The following is a 14,704-nucleotide window of genomic DNA, read 5'->3' as shown; positions in this document are numbered from 1 at the left end:
GGAGGTATTGTGATGGAAATGGGGGTTTCTAGAGATCCAGGTGCCTCTTCTTTCTGAGGAGTCTTCAGCATGTGCCCAACACATGCCTTAGGCCTTAGGGCTTAGGGGGCCCAGTGGCCCTGTGAATGAATTGGGGCCACAGTTGATGAATTTTGCTTGTCTACGAGGTGGTTCTAGCAGCAGATCTTGGGGGGCACCAGAGGGAAGAGAGAAGGGGTTACACCCTAGGAAGGAGACCCACCAAATGCCTAGCAGTGCCTGGGTTTTAAGTTTGTTCAGAGCTCTGTCATAGATGCTCACCTTGGTGTCCTGGCTGACAGAAGATACTGGGTCTGGCCCATGACCCACCCTGAAGTTCTCCCGGTGTCTAACTCCCTGTCAGAGAAGGGATAGTCCCCAGGCTGTTCTGGGACTCAGGCAGGAGTGCACATCGCTAACACCGCACATCCAACTGGGACTGGCTATTACAAAGTTGTTGCCTTAATGTGTGTTGAGGGAAATTCACCAAGGTCACTCCTGCCTCTGCCTGATACAGACACACTGGACTCCACCTCCAGGTCCTGCTACTGGAGAGGAGTGCTGGCATGATGGGCTGCCACTAGGAGTCCCACGTGGAGGGGCTCAAAGCTGTGACCCCCTTGACATTGTCCATCTGCCTGGGACGGTTCCATACACAGTGCAGCGCACCCTGCGCTTCCAGCCCACCCCTGCCCATTGCAGTCTTGTCCCCTGGCCGCAGCTGCGGCTGCAGCTTCCCATCTGCGCTGTTGCCTTTGGCTGTCTTTGCACTTTTGTTCATGCTCCAAAGAATATTTCATAATGCCTTCATACTGATGTGCACCCCGACCATTTTGTACGTGCCATTGGGCCACAGCGAATGGCCTTCTCCTTTTGGCCAGAGTGCCACCACCTGCACACAACGCTGTCTTCTAGGGATAGACGCCCAGGGAATGAACTCTAGTTTTCTAACTGACGAGCTGAGATGCTAACTTGCTCAACATGAACAGAATGGCACTTGTGCTGTGTGAGCGGGCCAATGTGTGCTCGCAGGGAGCTTCGGGCATAATCCCGCAGCAGGGATGCATGCAGATGGTTCTGGAAAGTTTTGCTGCCACAGGGCTAAGTTCAGATGCCCAGTGGACCTGTGCACTTAGTAAAACACAGTGATTCAACTTGGACCGCCTGGCCTCTTCATTTGCATGTGTCTCCTGGCAGCTGGTATAAGGGCTGGGGGTCTAGCTGGGGAGGCAAGGCCACTCAGCACTTCAACTTGGGAGCTCTCAAGTTCCAGGCTCTGTATTTCCTGGGGCTGTTACCTGAGTTGTTAGGGTCAGAGGCTGGGTCCTTTCAGTCTTAACAACCTAGGCTTGGCCACTCATCCTCAATAGGCCAGTCAGTCATGAAGGAATAGAAGCAGAAAAAGACTTATTCAATGAGGCCACATAGGGAAGGTAAAGAAGACAACTCACACCACCCCATCCCCACATACAAAATCCATCTTCAGGGTCTTGCCATTAGGATTAAGTTTAAAGAGGAGGCCTGAGGTATATATGTAACCAAACAGTTTTGGTCAAAGTGTGGCCCTGCCCAGTCTTTAGTCTTTCATCATTCTACTAGAACAGTTACAGGGGCACCTTCAAATAGCCACAAACATGAAGCCATGAAACATCAGACATGCCCTGCCCACTTGGGAACCAGTCTGAGTCAGCACAAGTTCTCACCCTCAGGGTAGTGCTCAATTGTCAGGACAGCAGGATCCTGGAACAACAGGTGCCTCTGGTTTGGGCCATCCCATCTCCTGCCCTTCAACAGCGAGCTGGTTTTCATACTGACACTTGCATCCACATGTCATGTCCTGATTCTGTGACCACCTGGGCCAGGAGGGATTTATCTGGCCAAGCTTGATTTGTTGTTGGCACATAGTCTGGGCTCTGGTGTCATCCTGGCTACTTTACTGTCCTTGTGTGCCCACCTGCTCTTCTTTTACACCTCACCCCTCCTCTGGCTTCTGTATAGACACTTGGTTGCCTATCCTCTGGCTACCCTGAACCCTAGCAGGGTGAGGTGAAGGATAGGTGGACACTCATCCCGTCTGTCTCTCCACTGCCTGAATGTTGGTGGAGCCTGGCTGTAGTGGGTTCTGACCTATAAGTTTGGGGCTTTGCTGTTCTGACCTCTGGAATTGTCACCCCACAGCCCCTCTCTAGGCCTCTAGGGGCAGCTGAACACGAGGAGCAGCTGGACTTGGCTTGGGAATTCCTCAAGGCCCTAGCTGGCCCTAGACAGATGCCCAGAGCTCTTGGAACAGCTGTACAAGACATCCTGCTTCTGCTTTGCAACATGGTATCCAGAGAGTTGATGGGGTCATGTGTGCATGACATTGTGGATGCCAGTGAAGCCTGTTTCTGGGCTGTTATGACCAGTCTGAGTTTGAGGGCAGTTGAGTGGCCTGACACATGATAGCTTCCACCTTTCTGGGCATGGCCAGTGTCCTGTGCTCCTCTTTCTGGCCATGATCACCTTCCTCTCAGTGGAGCCTGCCTCATTTCTCTGAGCTTAGAGGTCTCTGTGGGATTAGAATTGGAGGTAAGAGTTGTCTGTGATGATTAGGAGAGGGCCAAATAACAAATGGCACTTGTTCACAGAGAGACCACCCCAATGTATGGGGGTCTGCTGTCTTGTTGCTCCATTTTGCATGACTTCCTCCTTTAGGGTACCACCTGTCCTAATATGACTGCTGTAATAAGGCCATTACATCTTCATTGCAGTCAGAATATTGGGAAATGGAATCTTTCTCCTAGGTACCAAAACCCTGGTTAATTATTAAGAGAATGGGTAAAGATGACTGGGGGGTCACTAGATGTGTGTCCTCTTTGGGTGCACCTGATCCATACATCAGAGCCACATGGCCTTGAGTTAGACATTGGCCAATCAGCCAGTGACCATAGACAGAGTAGAGCATAGAGGATGGTTTCCTCAGGTTAGAGCCATACATGCCCCAGGCACTCTGCAACCTGTTCTGGTCATGGTGCCCTGCCCAGAATTCTGTGGTATGCCTATCTTTGTAGGGTAGCAGTATCATCTATCACTCCATCTCATAGAAAGGGAAACCGGGGTATAGGAGCGTAAGAGTCTCTGGTCAGCATGGAAGTGCAGATGCATTCTGAAAAGTTCCTTCAAGGATGGCCATGCTGTGGACATTCTGGGGGTGTCCCCAATTCTCACCGTCACCAGGCAGTCACACTGTGGTGTCTTATTGGTCCCTTAGATAGCTAAAGACCTATGGTTTAGTGGCCTGGTGGTGGGAAAGAATAAGAAGCAGGTCCCTAGACTGAGCCTGGGGCTACATATTATGAGGGATCCCATGGGCAGTGGACACCCAGGGATGCTCTTCTTAGGGAAGCAGTGAGCTTGGGCATCCAGGGACAGTGTGTAGGCACAGAAGAACCCAAGGCCCCAAGACTCTGGCCTTGGGAAGCCACTGCATCCTCGCACCATCTCCTAGGGCATTTTGTGTTTCTCAACTCATGTATGCACCAAGGCTATTTCCCTGACAGTCTTTCTCCTGATGCCTCCTTCCCTCTCCTTTCTTTCATTCATGATCAAGTTTATCCCTTTAGCAGAAGGACCTCATCCAGTTGTCTCAGATGGCCTCTCCCTGGTAACATCAGCATCCCACAGGTCTGAAGTAACATCCTACAGGGTGTTTGTGAACCTCTGTACACAAAGAACATATCTGTGCAAAATACACTGTGACCTCAAATTCCACCAAGACCACTAAGTACTTGCCATCACCTGAGAGAGAGGGATCCCTCATGAGGAGGCACACTCGAAGGGGCCAAATAGGGTGTGTTTGCAGACCAGAAGGGACATGATACATGTGGATAACTGCCAGCCAGGATGGCTTGAGGGACACTGGGGGTTACCTGTCTAGAGGCAGCTGGGGAATGACTCCCTAGGCCTATGATGGGCCAGGCCAGCTGCTAGTGCTTCTCAGGGACAGATGTCCCAGATAGCTTAGGATGTTGGAGTGGAGGCCATGCCCAGAAAGGCCACCAGGTGGCAATGCTCACCAGGAGAAGACTCCTGCCACCAGTCACGTATGATCTTGAAGAGCTCTGGACAGACAAATCCAGACTCCTGAAACCTGCCCCTCAGGAAGTCAGGCCAGGCATATCTGCTAACTACTGCCTTTCTCAGCCAGGCTGACAAGGCTTGGTTAGTCACACCAGTTACTAGGGGCCCAAGGGCCAGCGGAGGGCATGGGAGTTGCCAGCTATGGAATTGTGGTAGACTCCAGAAGGTCTAGAAGCATAGTAGATCCTGGATTGTGGGACTTGAGCCTAGACCCTTGAAGTCAATGTGAACCTGAGACAATGAAAGTCCAGTGCCCAGAAAGGGCCTCTGTGCAAAGCTGGTCAATACACAATCTCAGGCCCCATCCTGACTCTACCCAGAGCACCAAGGCTCAGTCTGTCCTGTGACTTAGGAGGCAAATCTACAGGGTAGGGGCTGTTGCCACACCTACCATGGGGGTCTTGAAAGGACCAAGCAGATGCCATAACAGGCTGCTCAATCTTCTCTCAGAGATCAGGCCTCAATTTCAGTTTCCTGAGACTTGAGCAAGCAGTTTCTGGGAGAGCCATGAGCAAAAGACATAGTCCTTGCAGTACCTCCCTTTCTGCATGTACTCTGCCTGCTCAAGGGTCAGCCAGTTGTTTACTGTCTGGGACCCCTCACCAACTTAGAGCTATGTGCATGAGTCAAGGACAGAACCTGGGGCACTGACTTGGCCCCCACAGTTAGTACGTGCTAGGCCAGCCAGCCTCCATGGCAGCTCAAGGACAGAGCCTGGGACTTGTCCAGGCCTGCCCAAAAAGGATAACTGTAACCCCCAACCAGTAAATTCAAAGGTTACACACCCTCACCCAATCATATGACACCAAGGCTTGTACCACCCTGCTTACATTTTCTTCCCTTTAAAAACCCCTCACTCTGAGAGCTCAGGACTGTCCTCCTCCACCTGCTGTGTTGGAGAGTTGGACACAGACCAAGCCTGGGGTGGCTTGTTATCATAAACCCTGCATGTTTGTCATCTGGTATCAGCTCTGTGGTGGTCTTGCTTGGGGGTCTCTCAACATAGGCACAGCAGTCTCACTGTAGGAAGTGACATTCTCTTGTCACCCTCAGATCTGGCTCCAGCCCCTTTCATAGATCCAAACTGGAGGTGAGGGGACAGGTGGGCAGGCCCGATGGGGATCACATGGGGTCTGCCCTCTGTTCTCTCTCATTGTCTGGAGTCAGGCATACCTTGGATGCCCACACTTTCAGCCTGTCCCAGAGGGCCTCCACCCGTGCCTGTTATGCTCCACCCTGGGTATCGTACCAGTACTGATGTCCTCCACAGAGCCCAAACTCCGCAAGACCCAGCTGGGTCTGTCCTCCATGGATCCCCACTCCACAGGACTTGACCTCCACAGGACCTGACCTTAAAGTAGCCTAACCTCCTTAGAGCCAGCTGGCTTGACTCCCTTGTGTCCCAACCTTTGGAAAGAAAGCTGTTCCTGGCTTAGTATGCAGATCCTAGTAAGTCAGGGCACTGGCTACTGGGGAGTACAGGGAGTAGGGTGATGGGGTAGGGCTTCTGTCCCTTGAGGCCTAAGAGGTTTTGTGAGTCATCTCTTGGTGCTCCCTAAGTGCCTGGAGACACATGATCCTGTTCATATCTCCCTTATCAGCTTGAACCTCAACCAGAGCTGCTGGCCGCACACTCACCCCTGATTCTGCTGCCTCCTAGAACACCAGAGCGATAATGATCGGGCCCAAAGCATGGACCTGTTCACGCAGGGACCGGGAAACTGAGGCCAGGGAATCGGAACAATAATGTTGTCCAGGGACAACAACTGTTGGGAACAGAAAACCCAGGAACCCCCTCCTTGTTTGTTCCTGTGATCCTGGGGTCCTTGAAGGGAAGCCCCTACTGCCTCGAGCAGCCATCTCAGGTATGTGTATCCCCTACCCTGTGCAAGGAAGGTAGGAGATTTCAGAGAGCAGCAGGCTACGTGAGGAGGTGCTGAATGGGCTCCCGCAGCAAGGAATCCTGGGTACATCAAGGTCAACAGGACACCTGGTGTACTTCTCCAGCTGCTGGCTTGGAAACCCCACAGCCACCACTGTAACCCCCATTTGTTTTGTACAGGCTGATGCTGACCTTCTACACCAAATTCTATGTCATTTCTATGTCACCTGGTTGCCCCTGTTCCTGACTGGGTTCGCGTCTTCTCCTTAGGGCCAAACCTATCCCTCCTTTCTATCCTCTTTCACAAGGTCCTCTTTCCTCTAAATTTACCTCAGATCATGCTGCTTCCTCCAAGCCACCACACTTCTTGCCCCTCAGGCACTGTGCCACACAGGTAGCCTTTCTCATGTAACACTCCTTCTCTTGTGGCCTCCCTCCTCTCAAATGGCCTCTTTCTGTGATCCTGTCCCTCTAACTGGGCTCAGGTCCTGGCATCCAGGGTTGGGGCCTTGTTGCTAGGTAGATTCTGGATACCTCTGAGTCCTCAATACTCTCTTCCCAGTTACAGTTGCATCTGCTCTGTTACAAGGTGAAATGGAAGAGTGTTGTTATTTTGTTTTTTGAGACAGGGTTTCTCTGCATAGCCCTCTCTGTCCTGGAACTTGTTCTGTAGACCAGGCTGGCCTCGAACTCAGAGATCTGCCTGTTTCTGCCTCCTAGGTGCTGGGATGAAATGTATGCACCACTATCATCCAGTGCAAAGTTTTTTTTTTTTTTTTTAATTTAAAAAGGAAGAAAAGTCCTAGATTCAGTTCCCAGCACAACATACAAAGTTGGAAGTGAGAACCTTGGGCAGAGCCTGCCAAGCCTGCAAGCTGGTAGCAGACAGAAGTGCCGCCCAGGCCAACACTGTGGCCAGGAGCGTCTATAAAGCATCTACTGTATGACTGCTTGCAGTGCTCACCCCTGGCGTCAGGTGCTGCCTGGTATTCTCTGTTCAATGTCTGGCCAATCTGTGGCTTCAGGACTCTTGTCACTGGGCCTCAGTTTGCCCTGGCCTGTCCACTACCCTCAGGTGTCATTGTTCTCATCCTCATACACTGTTTACTTTTAAGTAGCCCACAGGACCCCTATCAGGTTTGACCCTAGGGCCCCAGGGCACCAAATTCAGGTAGGGGCTTGAGAGTCCTTGTAAGGCCACTGGGCTGCATCTAGAGGGTTTGACTCAATACACCTTTTCCTTGTGAATCCACTCTCTGGCTTAACAATGAAGTCAGGGGTTGGTTGAGCAGCCTTAGATCAGATGTTACTCTGTCTTACTGGACTTTGTCATCCACTCTAGGTATAGCCATGTGTTGGGTGTTAAGCATCAGCTACAGCTAGAGCTAAGGGCCCCAGTAGACAGCTCTTTCCTGGCTGGGCTCTGCCAGATGTAAAGTGACCCACATCTCTGCTCACACACCCTGGAGTCTCTCAGCCCACAGGAGCTTGGCTCTCACAGGGAGCTGCAGACTGTGCTCCCAATCCTGCACAGAGCCAGACAGCTGCATCTGGGGCTGTGCTTGACATTCAGAGCTGCTATTTTTCTCTCACACGTGGGTCTTACATTTGTGTTGGAATGGATTCCTGCTAACTTCTTTGCTGCTGCTGGCAGACAGTCCTCTGTGGTTCGTGCAGGATGGACACCTCACACCTGCCCACTGCTGTCCGCCAAGGGAGCCTGGTGGGCATGGACAACTTTGCCCCTATCCTGACCTCTGCCCTCATCTGGACAGAGGACATAGCTCCCTTTCCTGCCCATAGCTCCCGCTGTGGTGTTAAGGTCTCCGAGCACACCTCCTTCCCCACTCATTTCCCTCCCCCATCAGCTCCCTGGAAGGAATGTCTCCAGTCTTTCCTTGCCTGGCACTAGGGTACATTCCGTACCTACCAGCCCACTCTCTCTGTTGGGGCATTATCTGAGCCACTGTGGGTCCTGGATCCAGACCTGCCCCCATCACAGTTTAATTTGATTGACAGTTGTTTTCTATTGTCAATTTTATTAGTTTCTATTCTAATCTTTACTATTTCCTTTCTACCTCTTCTTTTGGGGTTTAATTTTCTCTTTTCAATTTCTTTAGGTGAGAGCTCAATTTGCATATTGGAACTATTCTGTTACATGCAGGCCTTTGATACTATCTGTACCGTTCCCTTTCAGCACATTACGTGGCTCCTGAACATCTGATGTGTTTGTCTCATTTTCATTTCAGTTCTAAGTATTTTCTCATGTTCTTTACGCTTTACTTCTGGGGATTTCTTGGGGCTCCTATTTAATCTAGTTTAATTTCTTCATCTTCATATTCCGGAACCACAGTTGTGTGAGTTCTGTTCCTTTCAACTTACTATAGGTTCTGTTTCATGGCCCAGGATCCAGTTTACCTTGCTGAAAGCTAGGAGTGCAATTGGGAGGCATGAGTTGGGGTCTCTCTGAGTGGAGCTGCATCAGGTTGCTTGTTTGGGTTCTCTGCAGCATTTCAGTGACTGCTTTCTCCTTCTTTGTGACAATGGACACTGATGAAGTAAGATCTACCATCTCTGTAGGCTTTCATTGTATATGGCTTGATTTCTTTCCCCTCTTCTCACTTTCTGTCTGATAGAAAGTAACCTCATGTTCTAGTTTGCTTTCTGTTGTTGTGAGGAAACACTGACTGAAAACAACTTAGGGAGTGAAGGGTTTATTTGGTGTACAGGTTACAAGTCCATCATCGAGGGAAGTCAAGGTAGGAACCTGGAGGCAGGAACTGAAGCAGAGACCATGGAGGAATGCTGCTTCCTGGCTCACTTCCTGGCTCATGTTCAGCTACATTTCCTTTTCTTTTTGAAAGTGATAACTTATATTTGTTTCAACTACAAATTTTAAAAATATTTTAATTGAAATAGAATTACATAATTTTTCCTTTTTTCTCCCTCCAGCTCCTCCCAGGCTCACCCTCCGACCCCCACACTCAAGCTGATAGCCTCTTTTTCTTGATTATTTTTGTTACATACTATGATGGCTAATCTTGGTTGTCAACTTGATGACATCTGCAATGAACTAAAACCCAAGCGGCTGAGCACACCTGTAATGGACTTTCTTGACTGGGTCTGTCAGATGCGCAGCTGGCACAGACTCTCCCAGTCTTTTTCACTTGATTGCTTCCCTAGCTGCACAGAGCTTATTTTAGTTTTAGCTCTATAATATATCTTGAAGTCTGGAATAGTAATATGTTCAGTGTTCTTTTTTCAGCTACATATCTTATACAGCCCACCTAGAAATGGTACAACCCACAGTGGGCTGGAGCCTCCTTTGTAGAAGTAATTCCTATTTGATAATTGTTTTTGTTGTGTGTAGTTTTACTATGTTAAAGTTAAAAACCTTTCTTTTTGTTTAGACAAAAGGGGGAATGTTGTAGAATATTATTTTAAGGTGTGTTATTTTTATTTATGTTGCATTTGTTTAACTCTGTGAAACTGTGTTACTGTGCCTGTCTAAAACACCTGATGGCCTAATAAAGAACTGAACAGCCAACAACAAGGCAGGAGAAAGAGTAGGCAGGGCTGGCAGGCTGAGAGGATAAATAGAAAGAGAAATTTGGAAGAAAAAGAAGTATCGAGAGGAGGAGGAGGATGCTAGGGGCCAGCCACCCAGCTAGACAGCAAGCCACGGAGTAAGAGCAAGATTTACAAAAGTAAAGAGCAAGATGGAAAAAGTCCAGAGGCAAAAGGTAGATGGGATAAGTTAAAGTTAAGGAAAGCTGGCAAGAAACAAGCCAAGATAAGGCCGGGCATTTATAATTGAGAATAAGCCTCAGTGTGTGATTTATTTGGGAGCTGGGTGTAGATGGAAGTTTCCCTTGCCTGCCTGTTCCCAAATACTCAGCAGGCACTTCCCAAATAATTGTCTCAGAGGCTTAATATTACTTATAGATGCTCAGCCAGTAGCTTAGGCTTATTACTAACTAGCTTTTACACTTAAATTAACCCATAATTCTTATCTATGTTTAGCCATGTGGTTTGGTAACTTTTCTCAATCCGACATTCTCATCTTGCTTCCTCTGTATCTGGCTGGCGACTCCTGACTCCACCCTTCCTCTTCCCAGAATTCTCCCAGTCTGGTCGCCCTACCTACACTTCTTGCCTGGCTTCTGACCAACCAGCATTTTATTAAACCAATTCGAGTGACAAATCTTTACAGTGTACAAGAGCATTATCCCACAGCAGCTGGGTAGCAGGACCCCTAAAAAACCAAAGAGCAAAGAGCCCAGAAGAGCAAAAACAACCAACAATATTTTGGCTAGAGTAAAAGAAAAACAACAACAGCCTCTTACATCAATTAGCAATTAAGAAAATACTCTCACAGACATGCCCACAGCCAGTCCTCTATAGCCAATTCCTTAACTGAGGTTCCCTCTTCCCAGGCTTGTCAGTTAGTAGGTGAAGTTCTTTGTGACAGGCCAGTTCCTCCTCTATCTCCTGTGGGTCTTTTACATAGTTTTAATTTATAGCTTACAAACATGAAATATGTTACTTCTGTTTTTGCTTTGGGTAATGGAGTATCTTTTAGGGAGGAGGGGATTGAACCTGCCTTAACTGAATGTACCAGGCTCTGCTGACTCCCTAGGGGAGACCTTGCCTTGGAAGAGGTGGGAATGGGGGGTGGGTTGGGGGGAAAGGCTGGGGGTGGGAGGAGAGAGGACAGGGGAATCCATGGTTGATATGTAAAACAAATAGAAAATCTCTTAATAAAAAGAAAAAAAGATATAAGAGCTAGCTAGCAAGACGCCTGCCATGGCCATAGTTTTTTGTTTTTTTTTTTTTTAAAAAAAAACTCAAGTAGAAAGGAGAAAAAATAAATTTTATTTCAGAGTCACTCTGGTTCCCATCACTTCTGGTGTGTGCACCCAAGGTCTTGTTGCTATAGTCCCTCTGCCTGAAGAAGTTCCCCAGTGTGTCTAGGGGAGAAGATCTGAGGTGATGAATTCTTTGGTTTTGTGTGCCTGAGAAAGACTTTCTCCTTAATAAAGGGTCATTTGCTGCTATTGAATTCTGGGCAGACAGCATGGTTTCTCAGCTAAGGCATCACTCCACTGAGCTCTTGCTCCAAGCTGAGTGTTTTTCATACTTTTGATTCTTTGCTGTCTGTATGTGTATTGTCTACATGTGTATATGTATCTATCTATCTATGTGTGTGTGTGAACATATGTAAGGTATGTGTGTGTGTATGGTTTTAAGTTTATGTAGTTCATATGTGTATTGTGTTTACCTAAACTGTTCTAGTATTAATAAAAAGTCAGGAGTCAGAAATTGCGATAAAAATCTGATAAATCCAAGGAATAGCAGAAGGACAATTGGCTGACCCTACTCTCCACATTTTCCCCATCCAAAAGCCCAGGAAATCTCCCTCAGCCCCTTCTTCTCTTCCTGTCCCTCTCTATCTGACTTCCTTAGTCCTCCAACATCTTTATGGCTAATCCCAGTCAGCCAATCACTGACTCCATCCTTGATTCAAAGTGTCTTTATTAGCACAGCAGTGGCAGTGTTCACAATTCTCCTGCAACATTTCCCCCTTTTGTCTAAGAAAAAAGGAAGGATTTTAACTCTAACATAATAAAAGTATATACAATAAGAATAATTATCAAGTAAGAAATACATTCACAATGTCTAGTCCATTAGTAGTTGACAAATTCAAAGAAAATACTCCATTATCTATTCTATCTTGGTGAGTCCAAAGTTTTGTACCTGATTTACTTTCTATCAAAATTATGGAAAACTGTAACTATAACTATCTAATTTTCAACCCCATCAGAAACCCAAGAAGGATATGATATTACCTAATTTAACAGGAAATGCAGAGCAAGCAACTTCCAAAACTAAGAAATGACAGAGACATCTGGCTGCCTGGACAATCACCTCAAGGTTCCTTTGCAACATTCGGGCATCCATCTTTGGCCTGCAGGCCTAAAATATCTGACAGACTTTTTTGTAAAACAGGATTTTTAAAGGACTGTCCTACCTTGTCTTGGCAAAGTTTGACAGTTGTCTTCTTTTGTGTCCTGCTTGTCCAATTTGGACAGCATCTGTCAGCAGTCAAGGCACAGGCAGTCTCTTTGCTCGGTGGCTAATTTTGCCACAAATGAAAGCAAACTCCATTTGCAGGTTCTTTGATGTCCATTGTCCTCTTTTGAAGTAGATTGGTACTGCCAGGAGCAAATGTGTCTCACTGTCATGAAAAGCCTTATATTTATTAAAACATTTTAAATGCTATAATTCTGTAGATCTCTGAAGTGTTTGAAGACCATCTATCTATTTAAAGTATGTCTCTGTTTGACCTTGAAAACATACCTAACATGACTATAAGTTTGATTGCTATAGATAACTACTAACCTGTATTTCTTTATTATTCTAAATAGCTTTCAAGGACTGGAACTTTATATTACATTTTTAAATGAGCTGTGTAGGTACAATACCTTAAACAAGAAATAGAAACATATACAGTATAACAAAAAATACCTTAAATTTGTATCAATATACAAAAGTATCTTAAATAAGAGTAGAAACATATATGCAGCATAACAAAAATAACCTTAAATTTGTATCAATATACAAAAATACCTCAAACAAGAGTAGAAACATATATACAGTATAACAAAAATAACCTTAAATTTTTATCAATATATAAAAATCCTAGCCAATGTAAAATATTTGAGACTAGTAGTTGCTATTTTAGTTTGAAAGTAGATTCAATAATCTACCCTTTTATTATATCATTCCTATATCCCCTTTGTCTTTTCAGAACAAGATGTCTGAATCTTATTCTCTTATCCTAATTTTCTCCCTGACCATGACCAATTAAAAACTTGTAACCAACCCCGCTAAACAATGACAAACATCCATTGAATGACCAAAACCACCCACCCCACCTCTTGGGATGTAGGTGCAGCATTCTTAAAATTACTTTCTTCTGTCAGGGGGTGATGGCATCTTTACCCTGTAAAAACTGAGGTGAAGATCAAGTTCTGGGAGACCCAGATGTTGTCCAGTCTCAGTGTGATGGGGAAGTGCAAGGCTTACCTGAAGTCCTGACTAGAGTAGTCTACGAGGTTGGACCATCTTAGCTAACCACTTTGAAGTTGTCCTGAGCAGTTCATAGTCCAAAGCTGATCTTTGGGTGGTGTTTGTCAGCTTAGTGGCATTATCACAATCCAGGTGGATTTATCATTGAGGGACCCCATTATTCTTTTGGAGACTTCAAAGGTCACTGTTAGGAATGGTCATGGTTCACTGCTGAAAACTTAAACATTTTAAATGTCATATGCAGTAGATCTCAGAGAGGTTATAGAACCATAATATATTAAATACATCTGAGGTACACGAGCTTAATTCCAAGTTACCTGCTTCAGACTCAAGCCATAAATCATGTACAGAAAGCTAGATGAAGCCTATTACTAGAATTAGTACTCTATATGACCATTAATATCCCAACAGAAAGTTTAAATACACACACATACACACTATATATATAAAATTTATACCTTAAGAAAAATTTTAAAGAGTCAGAATAAAACCAAAAGATTATGAGATTAGTAGCAATAGAATAGTCCCTTAATTTTGGTTTTCTTCTGTTCCATCCCAGGTGGCTTTTTTGACATGAGAGAGACTTAGGATTTTCCTCTAATGAGCACACTTTAGAGAAAGTTTAGAGGAGAGAGTCATGTGGTGATATATTGCTTATAATCTAAGAAATAAAAGCTTGCCTGAAGATCAGAGGATAGAGCTAGCCACAGAGAGTTAGCCACAGAGGTCAGGCACTGGTGGCTTATGCCTTTAATCCTAGCACTCAGGAGGCAGAGATCAATCTGGATCCAGGTGAGTTCAAGGCCATGCTGGGCTACACAAGATTAACCCAGTCTAAAAGAGAAACAGCCAGACAGTGGTGGCACACACCTTTAACTCCAGCACTTGGGAGCACACACCTTTAATCCCAGCACTAGGAAGGTTGAGACGGGAAGTGATATGGCTGGGCAGAGAAAGGAATATAAGGCAGGAGGAGACAGGAACTCAGATCTTTCAGGCTCCTGCAGGCTGAGGAGTTGGTGCATTAAGAGGTGGCTTGCTCTGCTTCTCTGATCTTTCAATTTTCAGCCTGATATCTGGCTCTGGGTTTTTATTAAGACCAGTTAGGATTCATGCAACAGAGTTACACTTCAACTCCAAAGTCAGCTTTTAATTTTAGTTGAGTTTGACTACAAAAAGACCAATTGCCTTGTATGTCTGTAGAGAACAGTAGAAACAAACATTTGTGAAGATTTATGAATTTTTTTCCTCCTGGAAATGTGTTATACCATTAAGCCAATTTACTCTTTTTCTTGGGACATTTTTTTTTTCTGGATGATTTGTCCTTCTTCTTCAGATGTTTTATTTGTCCAGTAGTCTTCAGATTCTTTAGTTGGATGCTTTTATTCTACTGGAAAGATAAAAACAAAACCCTGCCCCAACCCTAATTTGGGGGAGTTTTCCTGTTTTGGCAGATTATGTCTGAACAAATGAAAGACATTTATTAGTCTTATAGTTAATTTAGATGGAATGGCTATGTGGTTGATGAACTATTGCCTCTCCTAATCAAGAGTTCTCTCCTATTTGAATCCAATCTTTATTAATCTTGATGGT

General features: G+C 45.9%; 1 protein-coding gene across 4 annotated transcripts in view; it reads left to right on the top strand.

Moving 5' to 3' along the window:
- Kcnq2 (potassium voltage-gated channel subfamily Q member 2) overlaps positions 1 to 1,178 on the top strand; it is a 59,081-nt gene extending 57,903 nt beyond the window's left edge. For all 4 annotated transcript variants that reach the window (XM_059262128.1, XM_059262129.1, XM_059262127.1 and 1 more), the window contains one exon: positions 558 to 1,178. In XM_059262128.1, the coding sequence (XP_059118111.1) occupies positions 558 to 602 (45 nt within the window). In that variant the 3' untranslated portion in view covers positions 603 to 1,178. The remainder of the gene's footprint in view (positions 1 to 557) is intronic.
- The last annotated feature ends 13,526 nt before the right edge of the window (positions 1,179 to 14,704 follow it).

Source organism: Peromyscus eremicus, chromosome 4, assembly GCF_949786415.1.
Source record: "Peromyscus eremicus chromosome 4, PerEre_H2_v1, whole genome shotgun sequence".
NCBI classification, from domain to species: domain Eukaryota; kingdom Metazoa; phylum Chordata; class Mammalia; order Rodentia; family Cricetidae; genus Peromyscus; species Peromyscus eremicus.
The sequence above is the reverse complement of the archived record's forward strand: the minus strand, read 5'-3'. Positions and strand labels throughout refer to the sequence as shown.